The sequence below is a fragment of the Mirounga leonina genome, unplaced genomic scaffold, assembly GCF_011800145.1.
Source record: "Mirounga leonina isolate KUSES-001 unplaced genomic scaffold, KU_Mleo_1.0 Mir_101664, whole genome shotgun sequence".
In the NCBI taxonomy this organism is placed as follows: domain Eukaryota; kingdom Metazoa; phylum Chordata; class Mammalia; order Carnivora; family Phocidae; genus Mirounga; species Mirounga leonina.
In genome coordinates this window covers 3,824,362-3,847,747 of record NW_023270175.1, presented here as the reverse complement: position 1 = coordinate 3,847,747, position 23,386 = coordinate 3,824,362, and the positions used below count along the sequence as shown (strand labels likewise).

Genomic DNA, 23,386 nt, shown 5'->3' with positions numbered 1-23,386 from the left:
TTTCCCCCCTTAATCTTTGCAAGACAGGAGAGGCAAGTGCTCTTTCTTACACAGGAAAACAGTGCTTACGCTTACGTAAATCCTCTAGTATTTTCCCCCCCGACAAGTTAAAAGCGTAAGCATCGGTGATCTCCCATCAGTTTCAGACGACCTAAGTCTTTTTTCCTGCTTTCTTCCCAGCAGCTTGAATACACTGGGCCCTGAAAGGTTTGAGCGGCCTTTTGCAGTGGTGAAGATGAGAAAAAAGTGGAAAATGGGAGGCATGAAATGTATCTTCTCCTTGTTGCTGTTCTTTCTTTTCCTAGAAGGAAGCAAAACAGAACAAGTAAAACGTAAGTGTCTTGAGTTTAACAAACAAGATACTTTATTGTAATTTCTTTGAAAATGTGGTTATAATCTGTAGGGATTGTGATTTAGCCCAAATGTGGCCATACCATTATTCTAAGAGAAGAAAGTGAATGTTACTGGTTTATGCATGAGTTGATAAAAGAATGAGTGCTCTGAATCGGGCCAACTAAATTTGGGGCTGTTTTTCTGATTATCATATAGTTTTCATCTCCTAGAACACATGACACATTAGCCTATTTTCCTTTTCCTATTCTAAGCTGTACAAATCTCATTCCATTTTACGTAACTCTAGAAATATCTGACAGATGAGCTGGATTTTTTCCCAAATTTCAGACTCTTCAGCAAAGGTTTTCAGTTTATGTAAAAGAATAACACAGAAAAGAAAAAAAGAAAACGAAAAAGAAAAAGTAAGGCAGGCTCTGCCTATTCCCTTATGCCGCAAAACGAAGAAAGAAAAAACCTTCACATGAACTGGATTCAGATGAAAAATCCTTTGAGGAAATTGAGATTCCAGGGACCATGAGCAAATCGGATGCCGTTTATTGAAAGAACGTCCCCGCAAAGCCAGGGAATATTTCTAGAAAGTCAGCGATCCGTGTGATGGGCTAACACATTGGAGAAAGCCGAGTGGCAGGAAGGGGGTATAATTAACCCTCCTGGCTGCCACGTTTGGGAGATTTATGCGTAACCGTTGACATCGCTGCTCTTGTTAGGGGCTTTCTGCTGAGAGTCCGAGCCTCACCTTCTTGGGGCCACTTGCAGCCTTCTCTGGGGTGGACGCTTGCTCTAAATTGGAAGGAAAAACCACTGCTTTGGTTCCCCTCTTTGGCTGCATCGAAAGAAGCACAAAATGGAGCTGGGCCAAGAGGGGCATTCTCTGCTCCACTGAACTTATTCATGAGAAGGAACTGTGAAAATCTTCCTGGTAGGGGCTGCAGCAGCATGTGAAGCCCATCCCTGAAACATTTATCTCCTTTATCAGTGCAAGTTGACTAGAGCCGGCATGAGGCTTGCTGACAGGGAGAACGGTGCCAAATCCATTCCACCATGACGTGTATTTCTGTCCCACTACGCTTTTCATAGTCTTCCCTGTCTTCTTCCCGGCAGAAGGGGTGCTTTTGATTAGGCTTCTGAGCGTGAGTGACCTGTGGTGTTATCTAGTGTGATGGGGACATGAGAGGAAGTTTGGCAGGGCCCAGGGATCAGCTAGGAAACTCTGCATCAGTTTCTGTCCTGTCGGAAAGCTCTCCTTAAAGTGGCTGTGATAGAAAAGTTGTCCATTCATCTTCAGCTCCTCTTACAACCCAGCTGGGCCTAAGATCCTTGCTCTCTTATGACCTGTTACTGATGGCGTCATAGGGGAAGCTTGCAACTCTTGGAAGACCATCTCTTCTGGGAAGTCTTCCATATGTACGAAGACTTGAGGAATACTGTCCATGTAACCTTGAGCTTACTTGACAAACCAAAGAAAAATCGGACTTCAAAAATATTTACAGGCCCCACACTATCACTTTCTAATGGGTTCTGCTGCCTATGAATTTGTCCCAAGCCCTTTGGATACTCGGTTGGTGTCAAAATGATTACATAGTAGATGGCTTAGGGCCCCAGTTCTCTTCTCGTGTTTCAGCTTTACAGTCAGATGATGAGGCTAAGGGCATGGTCATCCCCTGAATGAGCCGCTCAGGATCATCCTGTGTGGCCACGCCCAAGCTAACTGTCTCGAGGACATGTGCTAAGTTATCTCCACTAAAGGGGAAATCTCAGAGCATATGCCCTCCGTACATTGCCTTCACACACACACACACACACACACACACACACACACACAATGCATGCACGGAGATTTGTACTGTAGCTCTAACAGTGAGAAGTCAGAAGCAGTGGAAATGTCAGTCCACTGGGGAATGGTTACATAAATGATCTGTGTAATGCACTATCATGCTACCATTAAAAACATTGCATATTACAAATCTGAGAGCCCTGCGAAATGCTTACCTCCTTTTTAAACTTCTTAAATTTTAAAATTAATAATAGTCATCATACAAAACAACCTGAAAGTAACTGGGCTTTATAAGAATGTGTGTCCCTCAGCTACCAACCCCCTTCCCAGGGGAAGCCATTACTAACAGTTTGCTATGTGTTCTTCCAAACCCTTCCCTCTGTGTCATAAAAACACAGGTACGTGTTTGTAAGGTTTTTTTCTTTTACGAAGATGGGGTATAATATGTATTTTTCTGTAACTTTTATTCAGATATGTGTCTGGGACATCCTTCCATGTCAGAGCCTTGCCATATAGCGGTACCGTATTCTTTCTCATGTCTGTGTAGTTTCCCGGTCATACAAGCGTGCCATGGTTTAGTTAACCAGTCGCTAGTTGTATATATTGAGGTTGCTTCCAGTTTTTGCTCTTACAACTAAGGCATTGATGAACACCTTCGGACACTTAGGCAAGTATTTGTGAGGAATCGTTTGGTCAGTGTGGATGTTCACTTTTCACCTTGGTAAGCACTGTCAAATTATCCTTCAAAATGAGTTGTGTTCATTTCTACTTCCACCGTCTATGTATGAGTGTCCTTCTCTAACTCCTTCACCAAAAATATAATTAATCTTTGTATCTTGGGGCCCATTTAATAGTGGAAATCATATTTCAGTTTTGCTGTGATATTTTCCTATTACCGGCATATCTTTGTCATTCGTTTTCAAGCCAATTGTATTTCTTCAGTGACTGGCCCATTTTGCAGTTAGGTTGCTTGTCTTGGTGGTCGGTAAAAACTTACTTATTAACATTTTGTTATTTCGAACCTTGTTAGTAACCTTTTGTGTTTAAAATATTATTTTCCCCATCTGCCAGTTCCTTTAAACTTTAAGTTGGATTTGCCCATAGAGAGGTTTTAAATGTTGGTGTCATCAGATCTGTTATTTATTTCCTTTATGCCTTCTGAATTTCTTCTTCTTCCTAAGGAGGTCCTTACCACTCGCTCTATTATGTTTTCTTCTGCTTCCATCATGTCGGGTTTTACCCATAGTTCTCTGTTCCATCCGAAATTTATAGTCGTGTGTGGTGTGCAGTGGGGAGCTAATTTTTTTTTTAATCTGTGGGTGGTAGGCTCATGACTTCTTTTTGCTCATCTCTGGGCCTCTGTTTATTCTGGAGTTTCCACAATTGGCAAGTATGACTTTTAAAACAGGGATAAAAATCTGGGAAAACTCCAGGTAACGTGTTAAGTGTAAAGGTAATAAACCCTCCCATCTCTCCTTGCTGCCTGATGCCATTTTACACAAGGAAGCCAAGGGTTTTGACCCTTCATGGGTTGGTTTCAGTATAAGCTCCTATGTCAATGCAGACTCTCTGTAGCCTGTTTGCTCTCCTGTCTTGGGTGTCAGGGTGGAAGGAGGGGGCATGCCATTTGGTCAAAGATGCTCACTCAATTGGTGTAGAATCGGAAGAGTTCTGGAGAAAAGGCCATATTTGCAAAAAGCTGTTTTCACAAGGAAAGGGAGGGCTGGATGCTGCCACTCGCTAGTAGCTAATTAGCCATAGTTATATTGCTCTCCCAGGGGACAAGACGGGTTCTGGAACCCAGGGAATCCTGATGGCTCATTGCAATGGATGATGGAGCCGTGTGTGGCTTATAGAAAAGTCTGTTACTGTCCAGAATCAGCAAGGTTTGAAGTCCATAGTTGGGGAAGGGGGGGCGCGGGGAGGAGTCTTTCTGTAACTCCATTATGCTCTGTTGTTAAAGTTGTAGTCAAAGAGGCCGGGAAGCTCTTTTGAAGTTCAAAGGAGCGTAACATTCAGCGCATGATAATTCATGCAAATATGGGACAGGCGAACTGAAGAGTTTGCCTCTTTTGGCAGTTCTAACGTGGGTAATGAACGATCCATGAAAGTGAGGTGGAAGGAGTGAGATGTGGGGAATATTCAGTTATGTATTTCCAAAGGACCAGCCTGGGCCAGGTCTGGCAGAAGTTCTGGGGAGAGGGATTGTCCATGTATTTCATGGAGTCCGTGCCTCCTGTACAAGGTGAGTTAGCTGGATCTTCTAAGGGACTAGAATCTCACTCATTTTTTCTCTTCAGGAGAAAAGCTTCCAACGTTCATATCTGGCTGAAAATGAGCCTGTTATGGAGGCTACCCTGAGCTTCTCTATTGTGAAAACCAACCAGAGAGGCTTGAGTTTTCCTCTTCTAGATTCTCACTTGGACATTTGATGTGATTGCTGGACGGTAGAAAGAAGCAAGCAAAAGAGTAGATCTCTTCTCTTAGAGGCTCTTATAGGTGGAAGTTGACAAAAGGGAGAACACCTTAACTTTGGATACCTTAATGCTTTGCAAAGTACATTTTTCTTTATTTTAAGATTTTATTTCTCTGAGAGAGAGAGCACCTATGAGTGGGGAGAGGGGCAGAGGCAGAGGGAGAAACAGACTTCCCGCTGAGCAGGGAGCCCAATGCAGGACTCGATCCCAGGACCCTGAGATCATGACCTGAGCTGAAGGCAGACACTTAACCCACTGAGCCACTCAGGCACCTCCCCAAAGTACATTCTTATTTTTTATGTGGGGGGTGCCAGTGGGGTTGGGTGTGGAGGCTCTGGAGTCAGCTTAGATCCAAACCCCAGATCTTCAAATTCAGTGTTCTGTTCACGACCCCAGTTTGCTTCTAGCAATTCTCTGGGGAAAGCCAGTTCATACTCTTGAATAGAAGCCCATTCCTTTGCTCATGGCAGCCACTTACCACATAAGGGGTGATCCAAGTGAATGAATAAAGAACTTTGTAACCAGAATTCCTAAGAGAGGCGGTATACTATTGGGGAGTTAAAAGGGATTAACACGAACATTATTCAGGAACCTGAAGAAGCTAAGCCAAAGGAAATTTGTGAGGAAGGTTAAAAATACGTGCCTCTATGTTCATGCTTCTTAGATTTCCCTGACTTCTCAGTAGGATTGGAATGTCCTCAGAGTCTAATGGAAAGAGGACTGTGCTTTAAGTCAGGAGACCTGGTTTCTGGTCAGTTCTGTTGCTTGCTGTGTGGTATTGGTTGAGTCATTCATGCTCTCTGAACGAAGGATTCTCTACTTATAAGCTGAAAATTCTTGCTTTCTGGATGGCAAAGTAAAGGACACCGGAGTAGGCACTGAGGAGGGTGGGACGAGGGAAAACAAGGCTCTGGCTTTGGGTACTCGGAGGACACCTGGACTTTTATCACTGTCCCAAGGTCATTGCAAAGAGCATTTATTCCTTTAAGATTTATAGCCTGCCTGCTTCTAAAAAGGATTAGATACAGGTTACATATGAAAGAATAGCTGCAAGCTAACATTTTTAAAGATGAAATAAAATAGAGCACCTCTGAAGGAAGTGGGAAGCGTAGATGTTCTTAACACCTGGTTTGGCGCGCTATAGCTTTCACACTCTAAATTTGGCTTGCACTTCCGAAAAGATAAAAAGAGGGAGTTTGGGGTGGCTGGCAAGAGAAAATTACAGTTTCATCTACGGAGATTATTCCTACCTCCCACCCATTCAGGCAGTATTGATCATGGGATGTTTGAATAAGGCACATTTGGGAAGTACAGGATACCATCTGTAACCTTGGTTTCAGAGATGAAAGAAGAATGGGCTTTCTTTATTGACTCTGTAAAGGAAGAGGGCAAGTAGTAGATTATGACTCAATAAAAGTCTTCCCGTAAGTGTGAAGGCAGTGTGGTCCAGATCCTTTTAAGTTCAGATGATCTAGACGTAGACTAGATTGTCAGTTATCAGACACCCAAGCAAGCTTTATATTAACATGACTTTTTTTTCTGATTTTAAAATAGATGCTAAAATAAAAAGCTAAGTCACCTCCAAAGAATAATAAAAAAATAAAATAGATGCTCATTGTTAAACATTCAGAGGACCCAGAAAAACATAATGAAAACAGGGGCACCTGGGTGGCTCCATTGGCTAAGCATCTGCCTTCGACTCAGGTCATGATCCCAGGGTCCTGGGATCGAGCCCCGCATCAGGCTCCCTGCTAAGCCGGGAGCCTGCTTCTCCCTCTCCCTCTGCCCCTCCCCCCGCTCATGCTCACTAGTCTTTTTTTCCATGCTCAGCTATACATACGTGTTATCATACATATACATTATTTTAATATTTAATATTTTAAAAATGAAGCCCTGCCTTATAACCAATTTGGTTTATTATGTCAATTCACAATTGATTCTCGAAAATGCCCCTGCCATGGTGATAGATCCCATGTTGTTTGAAGCGAAAGCTGGATTTTTTTCGATATCTGTTGCAGGGCATGCAAAGTTGATCCTGCTGTAAAAAAAAGTTCAAGAGCACATCTTGAACTCTTGACCAAATGGAAAGCAAACCTCCTTTAGCAGAGACTTGCGCCGCCAAGGTGCTGATACGAAGAACAACTTGTTTGTTCAAACAAGAGCTTTGATTTTTACCCAAAGTCCTGTGCCAGATGACATGTAAGAGATGATTTTAGCCAGAAAAATATTCAGGTCAGGTTTCACCAGCCAAGCAGCCTTTCTGTGAAAGGATCTCCACGTGGCCTCATGGTAAGGACTGAGGAGAATACTGCCAACTCCCAGTTATCCATGCTAGTGGGGGGGCTAGAAGAGCGCAATAAATTGAGATTTCATGGAAAATCTCCAGTTCTTATCTGAGCTAATGGTATGGCCTTGCTCATTGTCAAACCTCTTTGAAATATGGACTCTTTTCTTCTCATTGAGTTTGCCCACCTGCTAGTAGAAAATTGACAAAGCCACAAGGCGCAGACAGTGGGAGGGTCATGATGGGTAGAAGCTGCTCAATATATATGAATTTGATTTAATTGGAGGCAAATGATCTAAGTAGGAATAAGGTAAATCAACTCCAGATACACAGGAATAACCTGGAAATGAAGTCTTGAAGCCCTGAGGAAATCCGAGAGGGACTTCGATCCCAGGAACCCAATTGCCAGAGAAATAGGAGCCTTTTTCTTCTGTAACTATGATAGCTTGTCTTGCCCTTCCTCCGCTCCGCTTCAAGTTTGATAAACGACAGAAGTATTTATGCTTTCATTTGTTCTGCCTTATTATAGTCTATAATAGCCTTTTAAAAATAATTAAAAAGGAACTTGTGTACTTGATTTGTCCACTATATAATGAACAGCAAAGATTCATCGCTCTTTTCACTGACTGTATATGTTATAATAAAGTAAATATTACTGTAATACTTGCATGATGATGTGTCTACAGTAATAGCTCTTATCAAAAACAGTTCCTAAGAATGTTTTCTTGCTTTTAGACTGGCGATGAAGTTGTTGACCTTTTGACCTAGTCCTGGGTACTAGACAGTAACAATCAGGCAAAACATTGATGGCATAGTGACGCATCTCTGTTTGCTTTTAACCGTCATTATTTCTGTTAACAGGGGCCCCTAAAGTAGCAGGGATCGCCACTTCTAATTAGGGCCAGCCGCACCATTTGAAAATTAGCTATGGCAATGCAGGTTGAAGCTCCATCTCAAATGTTAGTTGCAGTTCCTTTGGGACCAAGTTCTGCTCGCAGATACCATTAGTTAGTGGTAAGTCATGCATTCCCCAGCTGGTATCTGTCAGCTACTGGCAAGTGATAAGCTTACTTTTCCTTGCCTGTATCTTCTAGAAGTTGGCGAGTCGTCGTTGTTTTAATAAAATCAGCTCACATGTGCTTCTTGTCCAAGATGATATACTGGGACTTTAGGTGTGGTCGATTATGCTGTGCAACTCATTAAATTCTCCCCTGGGTTAATGCCAAAAACTTTGTAAAAGTTCAGACTTCTAAGCATGTGCTGAAATTGACTTTACCACAGCTTCTTAAAATTGATCATTGTTCAGCGTACTCATCGAGAAATCCGCGGCAATTGTGCCAACCGCTCAATCCTAGACACTCGTGGTAAAACATGTCTTAAGGATTATAGTGTTTACTTTCGTTATGTGTTTGAAAAAAAAAGTCAGAGTCGGCAATTGCAGAAGCTTTGTTTAGTAACTCCTGTGGCATCACAGTTCCACTCTGTGTCTGCCTCCATTTCCTAAGTTTGCTCCTTCCAAGAGTTTGTGGATTTCTATCTGCGGCATAATTGGTCAAATCCTATATTGCTGAGATGATGAAACACTATTATGTTTGCAGTTAAGACCACGTTTCTATCAGAAGTTAGTGTCTGAGTAAGATTTTCATCAAGAAGCATAGTTTGCCAGCCGCTGGTACCATAATATGGAAGAAAGGCCATGTGAGTATTATTAGGTTTCGAGAGAACTTCCGGCTCGGCTAATCTATCTTCCCAACTAGATTTCAAACCCTTTGACAGCATAGGTACTATTTTTTTTTGCCTTGTAAACACATTTTAAAAATTATTTTTTTAGAGATTTTACTTATTTATTTGTCAGAGAGACAGAGAGTGAGAGGGAAAGAGGCAAGCAGAGGGAGATGCAGGCTTCCCGCTGAGCAAGGAGCCTGATGTGGGACTCAATCCCAGGACCCTGGGATCATGACCTGAGCCGAAGGCAGATGCTTAACCGACTGAGCCACCCAGGCATCCCCATTTTAAAAAAATTATTGAAGGAAAATTAACATACAATGTTTTATTTGTTTCTGGTGTACAACATACTGATTCGACAACCAGTGTGGAAAAAATTATAGAGGCTCCTCAAAAATTTAAAAATAGAATTACCCTATGATCCAGTAATTCCACTACTGGGTATCTACCCAAAGAAAATAACACTAACTCAAAAAGATACATGCACCCCTAAGTTTATTGCAGCATTATTTACAATAGCCAAGATATGGAAGCAACCCAAGTGTAGATGAATGGATAAAGAAGATGTGGGATACACACATGCATGCGTGCACGCCACACACACACAGCGGAATATTACTCATCCATCAAAAAGAATGAGATCTTGCCATTTGCAACAACATGGATGGAGCTAGAGGGTATTATGCTAAGTGAGATAAGTCAGACAGAGAAAGACAAATACCATGTGATTTCACTTGTATGTGGACTCTAAAAAGCAAAGCAAGAGTGGGTACTATTTTATACTTTGCGCCTTTATCACAGTGATAGATCCACAAAATGCATAATAAAGCCTGCCAGATGTACCATTTTATACAGTCTACTTGGTCATGACTTGACTTTACTGTGGACAACACCTGATTCTTTAAAAGGTAATCGAAGCTGCTTCAGCGGTCTTGTGGAAGGGTAACTTGAGAAGATGTTAGGCAAGAATGTGTGGAAGCCTTTTATTTTCCAATTTCTCAAAGTGGGTGACCTGTACCTTACAATTATGTAGCTGGAAAAGCTAGAATCCTCTAGTGGTTACAGCCCTTGGGTCTGAAGTCAGACTACTTAGGTTTGAATCCCAGCTCCATACCCTGACCAGTCATGTCAGCTTGGGTACGTTACCAAATCTCCCACTGCCTCAAATTCCTTATCTGAAAATGGGACTAATAGTGGAACCTACCTTGTGGGGCTGTCGTGGGCATTTAGTGAATTCGTGTATGTGAAACCCTTAGAACCGAGCCTGGCTTATAGGAAAGTGCTCAACAAATACTAATTGCTCTTTTTGTTATTACTGAGAATGCTATGACCATTCTCATCTGGCTCTCTTGTGTAGGGCCTGGTTCCCTGGCTGCTTTTTACGCTTACCAGTTACCTCTTGGACTTTGAGCCACATTTAGAGCAGGAAAATTCAGATCGTTTAATTTTCATACGTTGTCTAACAACACTCTTTAGAGAGTGACTTTGGGGCAAATGGAATCTATTGAGTGAAACGAGTCATTTTGGGTAGATCTATGGATTTCATGAATATGGGGTGCTCAGATATATTGAAAAGATCCATTTAATGATAGTGCCTGTGAAATCACCCACCTTAAAGATATTTTAGAAATGAGATGGCAACTTGCTTAATAGCAATATATAAAGGATACTCTCCTTGTGGCATAAGTATATACTGTTTCTTTGGAAACAGACTTTCTTGCAAGTTAAAACCTGTTAATAATTTGGATGCGAGTTTTAAAAAATATGTAAAGCCACTTGAAACCCACACTTTGGATAACTTGTCTTATTTTAGTGGCTCCTTAGTCTTTCAGGGGTCTTAATCTTGGATTTATCACATTTTTTTTTCATCTAGTAAGTGGTACATCACCCGACCATGCAGACGGCGTAGCTGATAGTGAATGCTCATCCAATTTCATATTTTGAGTAGGTAGATTTAATGTCAATCTCCGAGGGAGCTAATTCAAGCAAGTACAGTAATTCAGGATCAAATGCATAATACACAAACTTCCATCTTACTTTGCAATGTGAATTTAAATCAACAACCTTCTAGCTTAGCCACATTTATGTCTTAGTGGCTGCAGACTTATATGAGTAGAATTATTTAAATTATTTATGCTAGTCTAATAATGTCACTTGAATAGCCCCCTTTGCGGATTTGCTTCTAAGTATATACCCAGATACTTTCTGAAGTGTCTAGATAAGTCATATATGTAAAATGCAAATCACCTAGGTATTTGAGAGTGATATTATAAATTTACTGTAGAGAAATGGTCACTCGCCTCTCACTCACATGTGGAAAGTAGCAAAAGGTGCCTCATTTAGATGTTTGTTTTGGGAAATTCAGTACATTTCTCATCAAAGATGCTGGGATTGTTAGAATATTTAAAATATTTCCTACTCCATTCTAGAATATTGTGGATCAGGAGTCTTAATTTGTGTCTATACCAAGAAAATTTTATTTCTAAGACTTGGCTGAAAAGCACACAAGTTCTGCTTAAAAAGTAATGTTGATTTTCTGAGTTCTTTCAGTTAACACATGATTTTGAACACCTACTCTGAGCTCAGAAATGTAGATTAATATAACAATGTTAACAGGGGCGCCTGGGTGGCTCAGTCGTTAGGTGTCTGCCTTCGGCTTGGGTCATGTCCCAGGGTCCTGGGATCGAGCCCCGCATTGGGCTCCCTGCTCCGCGGGAGGCCTGCTTCTCCCTCTCCCACTCCCCTTGCTTGTGTTCCCTCTCTCGCTGTGTCTCTCTCTCTCAAATAAATAAATAAAATCTTTAAAAAAATATATATATATAACAATGTTAACAAAAATAGTAATATAACAAGAGGGGAAATATAAATACTTATTAAAATTGAATATATATTCAACCTTCCTGATAAAGAAAAATACTAGTTCTGTTTTCTACTACCAAATTGGCAATCTTATCTTATTTTTTATTAAATTTTAAATTATAATTCCAGTATAGTTAACGTATAGTATTATATTAGTTTCAGGAGTGTAATAAGTGATTCACCAATTCTGTACATTACTCGGTGCTCTTCATAAGTGTACTCTTTAATCCCCTTCACCCATTTCACCCATCCCCCCACACACCTCCCTTCTGGTGACCATCAGTTTCTTCTCTACAGTAAGAATCTGTTTCTTGGTTTGACTCTCTCTCTCTTTTTTTCCCTTTGCTCATTTGTTTTGTTTCTTAAATTTCACATGTGAGTGAAATCACATTGTATTTGTCTTTCTCTGACTGACTTGTTTTGCTTAGCATTATACTCTGTAGCTCTATCCATGTTGTTGCAAATGGCAAAATTTCATTCTTTGTTATGGCTGAATAATATCCCATTGTGTGTGTGTGTGTGTGTGTGTGTATCACAAACTCTTGGACCTACACCCAGATAAAAATCTGTACAGTGAAGGAAACAATCAGCAAAACTAAAGAAAACCTACTGAATGGGGGAAGACATTTGCAAATGACATATCTGATAAAGGCTTAGTATATATAAAGACTGGTATAACTCAACACCCAAAAAACAATCTAATTAAAAAGTGGGCAGAAGACATGAACAGACATTTCTCCAGAGAAGACATCCAGATGGCCAACAGACACACGAAACGATGCTCAACATTATTCATCAACAGAGAAATGCAAACCAAAACTACAGTGGCACCTCATACCTGTCAGAATGGCAAAAAACAAGAACATAAGAAACAAGTGTTGGCAAGGATGTGGAGAGAAAGGAACCCTCACATGTTGTTGGTGGGAATGCAAACTGGTGCAGCCACTGTGGAAAACAATATGGAGGTTCCTCAAAGAGATAAAAATAGAACTACCCTACGGTCCAGTAATCACACTACTGGGTATTTACCCAAAGCATACAAAAACACTAAATCGAAAGGATACATGCACCCATATGTTAATTTCAGAATTATTTACAATAGCCAAATTATGGAAGCATCCCAAGTGTCCAAATTGGCAGGGTTTTACACAATTAAATTATCCAGTGTTGGGCATTCTCACCTACTGCAGATGGAAAGGTAAATTAGTATAGCTTTTCAGGAAGGCTGTTTGACAGTACAGTTCAAGAATTTGAATGCATTCAAAACCTTTGACTAATCAATCTACTTAAAAGAACTTATATAAAGAAAATGGCCAATGTTGCATATAAAACTTTATACACTAGGATATTTATTTTAAAAAATTTGTTTTAAAAAAAGGAAATGAAAAAAACCTGATACCCCCCAAATAGGGGATTCGTTAATAAATTATGGTTCCACTGTGTTGGTGTAGAATCACACCACTAAGCATGAAGTATAAGGGCATATTTAATGGCACAAAAATATTCATGATATGTTAATTTTAGAATGTAGTTTAAAAATATATGTACTATATGCTGTTACATGTTTTGATAAAACCTTTATACAATGCATAGAAAATGTGTAGAAAAAAACTGGAAAGAGCTTCTGGTTTCTGGTCTGACATGTAAAGAGCTTAGAAGTTGTCACTCCCATTGTCACACAGAAAAAGCTGAAGGAACAACTTTTAAATCAATTAGAAAATTGAGGTCACAGGGCAAACTGCCCTATGTTCTTTTTTTTTTTAAGATTTTATTTATTTATTTGACAGAGAGAGAGACACAGCGAGAGAGGGAACACACGCAGGGGGAGCGGGAGAGGGAGAAGCAGGCTTCCCGCAGAGCAGGGAGCCCGATGCGGGGCTCGATCCCAGGACCACGGGATCATGACCTGAGCCAAAGGCAGATGCTTAACGACTGAGCCACCCAGGCTCCCCTGCCCTATGTTCTTTACTCTGAAATCTGGAAAGCCTGGTGAATACAATCACCACTTCTGGGTCCTGGTAGGAGCAAGGATATTGCTGGAGAAGGAGTATGTATTGGCTTGAGAGAAAAATCTTTTTTGTTTTGCGAGTTTTACCTCCAGGAGCCTCATGAGGTTCTCAGGATGAAGACTGGGGAAAAAATTCCTTCCTGCTCCCGGCACAGGGGGGAAAAAGTAACCATTCTGAAATAAGCCCAAAGCTCTTTGTTCTCCTTAATTAAGGCCGCCCTCAAGGGAAATGATTTTACCAGAACTTACCTGATTTGCATTTTATTGGAGTCTAACCAACTGAGGAGAAAGGAAATACCCATCTCCACTAGCCTTCCTGTCTACACTGGTGGAGGAGGGCAAACATAATTAGCATGTTTGAAGGTCACAGCTCAGAGGTGAAGACTCACTAAAAGACTGAGAACTAATCATATGATTATAGAATGCTTCTCCCTCCAACCCCTGCCACAATTTACCACCACATCGATAGGGCCCTTGTGTAATAAGAGGAGATTACAGCTGAAAAAACTGCACACCTCAGATACTATTTAAGAAAGAGTATCTAGGGAAGCCCAAAAAAACAGGAAGGAAATAAACAAGGACATTAGAGCAAATTTTAGTTCTGACATCATAGCTACAACAATGAGTACAAGTAGCCTAAATTCCTAGGTAAGGTAGCATAAAACCTTGTGCTAAAGGCTTATTTACCTTAGTTTCTTTTATCCAATGGACTTTTATCCAATGCATCATGTCCAATTTTCAACAAAAAAGTAAAAGGCAGGCTGAAAGGCAAAAAAACACAGTCTGAAGACACAAATCAAGCATCAGAACCAGATTCAGTTTATAGAAAATATTTTGGAATTATCAGACTAGGAATTTGTAATAACAATGAGTAGTATGCTTAGGACTCTAATAGGGAAAGGGGATAATATGCAAATTATGTGGGGAATGTAAACAGGGAGATGGAAACTCTTAAGAAAGAATCAAATGGAAATGTGAGAAGTCAGAAACAATGTAACAGAGGGGTGCCTGAGTGGCTCAGTTGGTTGAGTGTCCAACTCTTGTTCTCAGGGTTGTGAGATCAAGCACCATGTTGGGCTCCACACTCAATGGGGAGTCTTCTTGTGATTCTTTCTCTCCCTCTGTCCCTCCCCCCTCTCAAGTAAATAAATAAATCTTTAAAAGAAATGTGGGGATGCCTGTGTGGCTCAGTCAGTTCATGATCTTGGGGTCCTGGGATCGAGCCCCATGTTGGGCCCCCTGCTCAGCAGGAGTCTGCTTCTCCCTCTCCCTTTGCCCCTCCGCCTGCTCATACACTCCCTCTCTCTCTTTCTCTTTCTCAAAGCAATAAATAAAAATCTTAAAAAAATAAAAAATAAAAAAATGTGGTCTATACACACCAATTAAAAGAGACTAGTGTAGTGTAGTAGGTAAAAAAAAAAAAAAAGACCCAACTATATGTTGTCTACAAGAAACCCACTTTAAATATAAAGGTCCATATAGATTAAAAGTAAAGGGATGGAGAAAGATGTAGGATGCTGACACTAATCAAAAGTAACTGGGAGTAGCTATATTAATTTCAGACAAAGAAGACTTTCAGCGCAAGGAAAATTATGTGTATGCACCTAACAGGGCATCAAAGTATGTGAGGCAAAAACTATTAGAGCTGTAAGGAGAAACAGACAAATCCACTATTATAGTTGGAGACTTTTATACCTCTCTATAATAATTAACAGATCCAGAAGACAGAAAATCAGTAAGAATATAATTAAACACACAAGAATATAATTGAACAACACCATCAATCAACCAGATCTCATTGACTTCTATAGAATATTTCATCCAACAACAGCAGAATACACATTCTTCTCAAGCTCACGTGAATCATCCACCAAGATAGACCACATTCATAGGTCATAAAACACACCTTACGAAATTAAAAATAATAGACACTATACAGCGTATCCTCTCACACCACATTCAGAATGAAACTAGAACTCAATAACAGAAAGATAGCTGTAAAATCCCCAAATATTTAGAGATTAAATAATACAGTTTAAAATAGCACATGGTTGGGGTGCCTGGTTGGCTCAGTCAGTTGAGCTTCTGACTCTTGGGTTCCGTTCAGGTCACAATTTCCTGGTCATGGGATTGAGCCCCGTGTCAGGCTCTGCGCTCAGTGCAGTCTGCTTCAGATTCTCTCTCCCTTTCCCTCCCCCTCTGCTCATCTCTGCGTGCATACTCTCTCTCTCTCTCTTGCAAATAAATAAATAAAATCTTTTAAAAATAGCATATGAGTCAAGGAAATCTCAAGAGAAATTTTAAAATATTTTGAATTATATGAAAATAGATAGAACTTATCAAAATTCACAAGATGCAGCAAAAGCAGTGCTTAGGGGAAATTTATAGCATAGAATTAAGATATTAGAAGAAGAAAGATCTACTGTCAACAATCTGAGTTTCACCTTAAGAAACTAGAAAACTAGGGGTGCCTGGGTGGCTCAGTAGGTTAGGCGTCTGCCTTTGGTTCAGGTCATGATCCCAGGGTCCTGGGATGGAGCCCTGCATCGGGCTCCCTGCTCAGCAGAAAGCCTGCTTCTCCCTCTCCCTCACTGCTCCCCCAGCTTGTGCTCTCTCTCTGTCAAATAAATAAACAAAACATCTTAAAAAAAAGAAACTAGAAAAATAGGAGCAAATCAAATCCAAAGTAAGCAAAAGAAAATAAATTTTAAAAAACTAAAGCAGAAATCAATGCAAGTGAAACCAGGGAAACAATAGAGAAAAATCAATGACACCAAAACTGGTTCCTTGAAGAGATCCATAGAATAAACCTCTAGCCAGGTTAATTAAGAAAAAAGGGAGAAGACACAAATTACTAATATCAGAAATGAAAGAAAAGCCATCATCACTACTGACCCATTGATATCAAAAGGATAATAAAGGAATATAATGAACAATTCTGTGTCCACAAATTTGGTAACTTAGAAATGATGGACCAATACCTTGGAAGATAAAATTCAACAAAACTCACACAAGAAGAAATAGACAGTCTGAATAGCTTATATCTATTAAAGAAATTGAATCAACAATTCATAACCTTCCAAAACAGAAAGTACCAGGCCCAGATGATGAACTGGTGAAATTGACCAAACATTTAAGGAAGAAATGATACTGACACTCTTCAGTCTGTTTTAGAAGATAAAAGCAGAAAGAATACTACCTAACTCATTCTATGAGGCCAACATTACCCTGATACCAAAACCAGGAAGAGATGTTACAAGAAAGGAAAACTACAGATCAATATCTCTAATGCAGTAATCCTCAGCAAAATATTAGCAAGTTGAATCCAACAATGTAATGAAAAAGCCACAAATTACGGAATTTATTCCAGACATGCAAGGCTGTTCCAGCATTCAAAAATCAATTAATGTAATCCATCACATCAACAGGCTAAAGAAGAAAAACCACATGATTATAGCAATAGATGCGTAAGAAGCATTTGACAAAATCCAACACTACCCAGCAAACTAGGAATAGAGGGGAATTTCTTCAACTTCATGAAGAACATCTACAAAAAATATATATATAGCTAACACCACACTCAATGGAGAGAAACTAGGTGCTTTCCCCTTAAGATCAGGAACAAGGCAATGATGTCTCCTTTGACCACTCCAATTCAACATTGTACTTGAAGTCATAGCTAATGCAGTAAGATGGGAAATGGAAACAAAGAGTGTAAATGTTTGGAAGGAAGAAATAAAACTACCTTTGTTTACAGATGACATGATTATCTGTGTAAAAAGTCCTAACGAATCAATTAAAAAACCGTCCCCAAATTAATAAGCAATTATAGCAAGGTTGAAGGATACAAGGTTAATATATAAAAGTCAATTGCTTTCCTATGTACCAGCAATGAACAACTGGAATTTGTAATTAAAAACACAATACCATTTACATTAGCACCAAAAAAAAAAGAAAATACTTAGGTATAAATCTAGCAAAATGTGTACAAGATCTCTGTAAGGAAAACTACAAAATTCTCAGGAAAGGAATCAAATAAATGGAAAAGATATTCCATGCTCATGGATAGGAAGACCCAATATTATCAAGATACCAGTTCTCCCCAACTTGATCTATAGATTCAATATAATACCAATCAAAATCCCAGCAATTTACTTCGTGGAAATAAACAAAGTGATTCTAAAGTTTCCATGAAAAGGTAAAAGACCCAGAATTTCCAACACAACACTGAAGAAAAATAAAGTTGGAGGACTGACACTACCCATCTTCGAGACTTGCTATAAAGCTATAGTAATCATGACAGTATGGTGTTGTTGAAAGAAGAGACAAATAGATCAATGGAACACAATAGAGAGCCCAGAAATAGACCCACACAAGCATAGCAAACTGATCTCGACAAAAGAAGCAGTGACATTTCATTGGAAAAAGGATAATCTTTTCAATAAATGGTGCCAGAACAACTAGACATCCACATGCAAAAAAAAAAAAAAAAAAAAAGGAAAGAATGTAGACACCGACCTTAAACCTTTCACAAAAATAACTCAAAATGGATCAAAGGTCTGAATATAAAATACATAAGTATAAAACTTCTAAAAGATAACACAGGAGAAAATCTAGGTGACCTTGGGTTTGGTCGTGAGCTTTTAGATACAACACCAAAAGCACGTTCCATGAAAGAAAAAATTGATAAATTGGACTTCATTAAAAGTAAAAACCTGCTCTGCCAAAGACACTGTTGAGCAAATGAAAAGACAAGCCACAGACTGAGGGAAAATATTTGCAAAATGTGTACCTGATAGAGGACTTGTATCCAAAATATACAAAGAGCTCTTAAATCTCACACAAGAAAGAAAAGGAAATGACCAACCTAATTAATAAGTAGGCCAAGAGCTAAACAGACACCTCACCAAAGAAGATATCAGGGTGGCAAATAAGTACATGAAGAGATGCTCCTCATCCTATGTCATTAGGGAATTATAAATTAAATCAACACACCTATTAGAATGGCTGAGACCGGAAATACAGAAGACACCAAATCCTGGTGAGGATGTGGGGCAAGAGGAACTGTCATCCGTTGCTGGTGGGAATGTAAAATTGTATAGTCATGTTGGAAGACAGTTTGGAAGTTTCCTACAAAGCTAAACATTGCCATACTATGTCATCCATAGGCATTATTATCTAAGTGAGTTGAAAACATGTCCACATGAAACCTACACGCAAGCATTTATAGCAGTTTTATTCACCATTTCCAATAATCGGAAGCCACCAAGATGTCCTTCAATAGGTAAATTGATAAATAAGCTGTACATCCATACAACAGAATATTACTCCGTGACAAAATAAATGAACTGTCAAGCAATGAAAAGATGCGGAGGAACCTTAAATGCATAGTTCTAAGTGAAAGAAGCAAGTTTAAAAAGACGTCACACCCTATGATTCCAATGATATGACATCTTGAAAAGACAAAACTATAAAGACAGTAAAAAAAAAAAAATCAGTGGTTTTCAGCAGTTAGGGGGACAGAAAAGGGAGGAGATGAACAGGCAGGAAACGGGATATTTAGGGCACTGAAACGATTCTGTATGATACCGTGAAGGTGGATATATATCATTATACATTTGTCACAACAAAGTGCAATCTCATGTGCTTTAGTTAATGTTAATATCTCACTAGTGGTTCATTAATTGTAACAAATGTACCACACTTACCATAAGATGTTAATAACAAGGGAATTGGGGGTGGGGTCAAGAGAGGGTATATGAGAACTCTGTATTGTCTGCTCAATTTTTTTGTAAACGTCAAACTGCTGTAAGAAATGAAGTCTATTAATTTAAAAAAAGGAAAAAAATGGGAGTGACTTTACTAGAATGTTAAAAGTGATTATCTTCTGGTAGGGGAATTATATGTGATTTTTCTTTCCTCTCTCTGTTTTTTTTAATGTTTTATTAAGGTATAGTTTACATGCAACAAAATTCACCCTTTTTGTAGGGTACAGTTTTGTGAGTTTTGACAGAAGCATTCTGCCACGTAGGCACCACCATAATCAAGATACAAAAATGACTCCATCTCCCAACAGATTTCCTCTGTGCCCCTTTGTAGTTAAACTTCTTCCCGCACCCCAGCCCTTGGTAACTATGGATCTGTTTTCTGTCCCTATATTTTTCCCTTTTCCAGAATGAAAAGAAGTAGAATCATACCATATGTGGACTTTTGAGTCTGGCTTTATTCATTTAGTGTAATGCCTTTGAGATTCGTCTATGTTTGTGTGCTTTCATTTCTTTTTATTGCTAATATTCCACTTTGTGGGTGTTTATAAATTCATCAGCTGAAGGACGTTCGAGGTGTTTTTAGGTTTTGTAGACCATGAAAAGAGCCATTCTAAACATGTAGGTAGAGGGGCGCCTGGGTGGCTCAGTTGTCAGGCGTCTGCCTTCGGCTCAGGTCATGATCTCGGGGTCCTGGGATCGAGCCCCACATCGGGCTCCCTACTCAGCGTGGAGCCTGCTTCTCCCTCTCCCACTCCCCCTGCTTGTGTTCCCTCTCTCGCTGTGTCTCTCTCTGTCAAATAAATAAATAAAATCTTTAAAAAAACAAACAAACATGTAGGTAGAGGTTTTTGTGTGAATATGGTTTTTTTTTTTCAGTTATGATGATCATTTTATTGATGTAGATTTTAGCAGGGTTTGGGAGCAATTTACATACAGGTTAATGACATTTGATTAATAATATTTCACCAATCACTTTTTTAAACCTGCATCAGCTGACTGAAAGTGCCAGGGTTCTCATGAACTGCATATGTGTTCTCATTTCTCTCAGGAAAATACCTAGGAGTGAGATTGTTGGGTTGTGGGCACCTGGGTGGCTCAGTTGGTTAAGCGACTGCCTTCGGCTCAGGTCATGATCCTGGAGTCCCGGGATCGAGTCCCGCACTGGGCTCCCTGCTTGGCAGGGAGTCTGCTTCTCCCTCTGACCCTCCTCCCTCTCATGCTCTCTGTCTCTCATTCTCTCTGTCTCAAATAAATAAATAAAATCTTAAAAAAAAAAAAAGATTGTTGGGTTGTATAGTAAGTGTTCTGTGTAACTTTATAAGAAACTGCCGACTTGTTTCCAGCTTGGCTGTACTATTTTGCATTTCCACCAGCAGATACGAGGAAAGTTCCTGTTGCTTCACATCCTCACCAGCACTTAGTATGGTTAGGTTTTTTGAGTTTAGCCATTCTGATAGGTGGGTAGTGATATCTCATCATGGTTTCAATTTGCATTTCCCTGCTGATTAATTATATGTTTGATACCTGTATATCTTCTTTGGTAAAGTGTCTATTCAAATCGTATTCCCGTTTTAAAAATTGGATCATTTCTTTCCTTATCCTTAAGTTTTGAGATTTCTTTACGTATTCTGGATAAAATCTTTTATCAGAAATATGATTTGCAAATAATTTCTCTCATCCCATGGCTTTACTTTTTATTCTCTATACTCTTTTTTAAAAATATTTTATTTATTTGAGAAATAAAGAGAGCAAAAGCAGGGGGAGGGACAGAGGGAAACAGACAAGCAGGTTCCCTTCTGAGCAGGGAGCCTAACGAGGTGCTCGATCCTAGGACCCTGAGATCATGACCTGAGCCGAAGGCAGACACTTTAACCAATTGAGCCACCCAGGTACCCCTTACCACTCTTTCAAAGGCAGAAGTCCTTAATTTTGACGAGGTCCTATTTTATATTTCTTTTATGGATTGTGGTTTTGGTGTCATATCTCAGAAGTCTTTGCCTAACCCAATATCACCAAGATAGCCTTCAATGTTTTCTTCTAGAAGTTTTAAAATATTAAAGTTTACATGGAAGTCTGTGATCCATCTTGAATTAATTTTTGTATGTGGTCTGAGTTACAGATTCATTTTAGCTCATGTTTTGTATATGACTATTCAAATGTTCCAGCAGCATTTATTGAAAAGAGTACTGTTTCTCCTTTGAATGGTCTTTGCACCTTTGTTGAAAGTCAATTGACTACATTTATGTGTGGGTCTATTTTTTGACTTGTCATTCTGTTCTATTGATATATTTGCCTAACCTTTTGCCAAAAACACATTGCCATGAAAACTATAATTTTACCTTAAGTCATGAAATCACTTTGTATATGTCCTCCCAAATCTTTCTTTGTCAGAATGTTTTGGCTATTCTACTCCTTTACCTTTTCATATAAACTTTTGAATGAGAGTACCAATTTCTATAAAATAACCCGCTAATATTTGGTTTTGGGTTTCATTGAATCTATAAGTCACTTTGGGGGGAACTGACACCTTCATAATATTGTGACTTCCAGTCCACAAACAAGGCATACCTCTCCATTTTTTAGGACTCCTCTGGTTTCTTTTATCATAGTTTTGTAGGTTTCTGATTAGAGATCTGGCACACATTTTGTTAGATACCTCAGTGTTTCTATGTTTAGGGGGAGCTACTGCAAAAGGTACTTTTTCAAATTCCAATTTTTTTTTCAGATAAATATTCTTTTTTTTTAATGTTATGTTAAGCACCATACATTACATCATTAGTATTTGATGTAGTGTTCCATGATTCATTGTTTGCATATAAAACCCAGTGCTCCATGCAGAATGTGCCCTCTTTAATACCCATCACCAGGCTAACCCACCCCCTCACCCCTCTCCCCTCTGGAACCCTCAGTTTGTTTCTCAGAGTCCATAGTCTCTCATGGGGTCGTCTCCCCCCTCCGATTCCCCCCCCCTTCATTTTTCCCTTCCTGCTATCTTCTTCCTTTTTTTTTTTTTTTAACATATAATGTATTATTTGTTTCAGAAGTACAGGTCTGTGATTCAACACTCCTACACAATTCACAGCGCTCACCATAGCACATACCCTCCCCAGTGTCTATCACCCAGCCACCCCATCCCTCCCACCCCCCTCAAATTCCAATCTCTAATTGTTCTTTGTAGAATATATAAACGTGATCAGCTTTTTTATATTGACCTTGTATTCTGTAATCTTGCTTAAATTCTCTTACTATTTTTACTAACTCTAAATCGATTCTTTGGGATTTTTCTTTGTAGACAGTCATAGCATCTATAAATATAACAGTTTTGTGTTTTATTCTCTAATATGTACGCCTTTTCCTTCTTTTTCTTACCTGATTCCACTGGCTAGGATCTTCAAAGTGGTGGAGCACACATCCTTCCATAACTCCCCATCTTAGGGAGAAAGCATTGTCTTTTTCTATTAAGTATAATGTGAACTGTAGGTTTTTTTTGAAGATACCCTTGATTAGGTTGAGGAAGGTCTTTTTCTACTTTGCTGAGAGTTTCTGTCACAAATGGATATAGAATTTTGTCAAATTTTTTTTTGGCATCTATTGCGATGATTACATGATTCTTCTTGTCCAGTTTGTTGATATGGAGAATTATGTTGACTGAAATGTGAATGTTGAATTAGCCTTTAATTTTCAGGATAAATCCCACTTGCTCATAAAGTGTCATCCTTTTTATACACTGTTGGGTTTAATTTACTGGAATTTTATTGAGAATGTTTGTATCTATGTTCAGGAGGTATGTTGGTCTATCTTTTTATTTTTATTCTTGTAATACCTTTAATCTTGTTTTCATGTCAGGGTCATGCCTACATCAATGATTTAGTTGGGAAGTAATCCCTCTTCTTCATTTTTTCTGAAATGTTTGGTAGAATGTTTGATAGAATTCACCAGTGAAGCCATCTGGCCCTGGAGTTTTCTTTGTGACAAAATTTTTAACTACAAATTCAAGTTCTTTAAAAGATATAAGAGGGGCGCCTGGATGGCTTAGTCAGTTAAGCCTCTGACTCTTGATTTCAGCTCAGGTCCTGATCTCAGGATCCTGAGATCAAGCCTCGCATTGGGCTATACACTCAGTGGGGAGTCTGCTTG

The 23,386-nt window shown here is 39.3% G+C and overlaps 1 protein-coding gene across 10 annotated transcripts in view; it reads left to right on the top strand.

Annotated features, from left to right (window-relative positions):
* CHRDL1 (chordin like 1) overlaps positions 1-23,386 on the top strand; it is a 113,002-nt gene that overhangs the window by 3,671 nt on the left and 85,945 nt on the right. For 8 of the 10 annotated variants that reach the window (XM_035007281.1, XM_035007246.1, XM_035007265.1 and 5 more), the window contains one exon: positions 181-332. In XM_035007281.1, the coding sequence (XP_034863172.1) occupies positions 181-332 (152 nt within the window). The remainder of the gene's footprint in view (positions 1-180; positions 333-23,386) is intronic. The other 2 variants (XM_035007235.1, XM_035007300.1) reach the window with 1 other exon arrangement.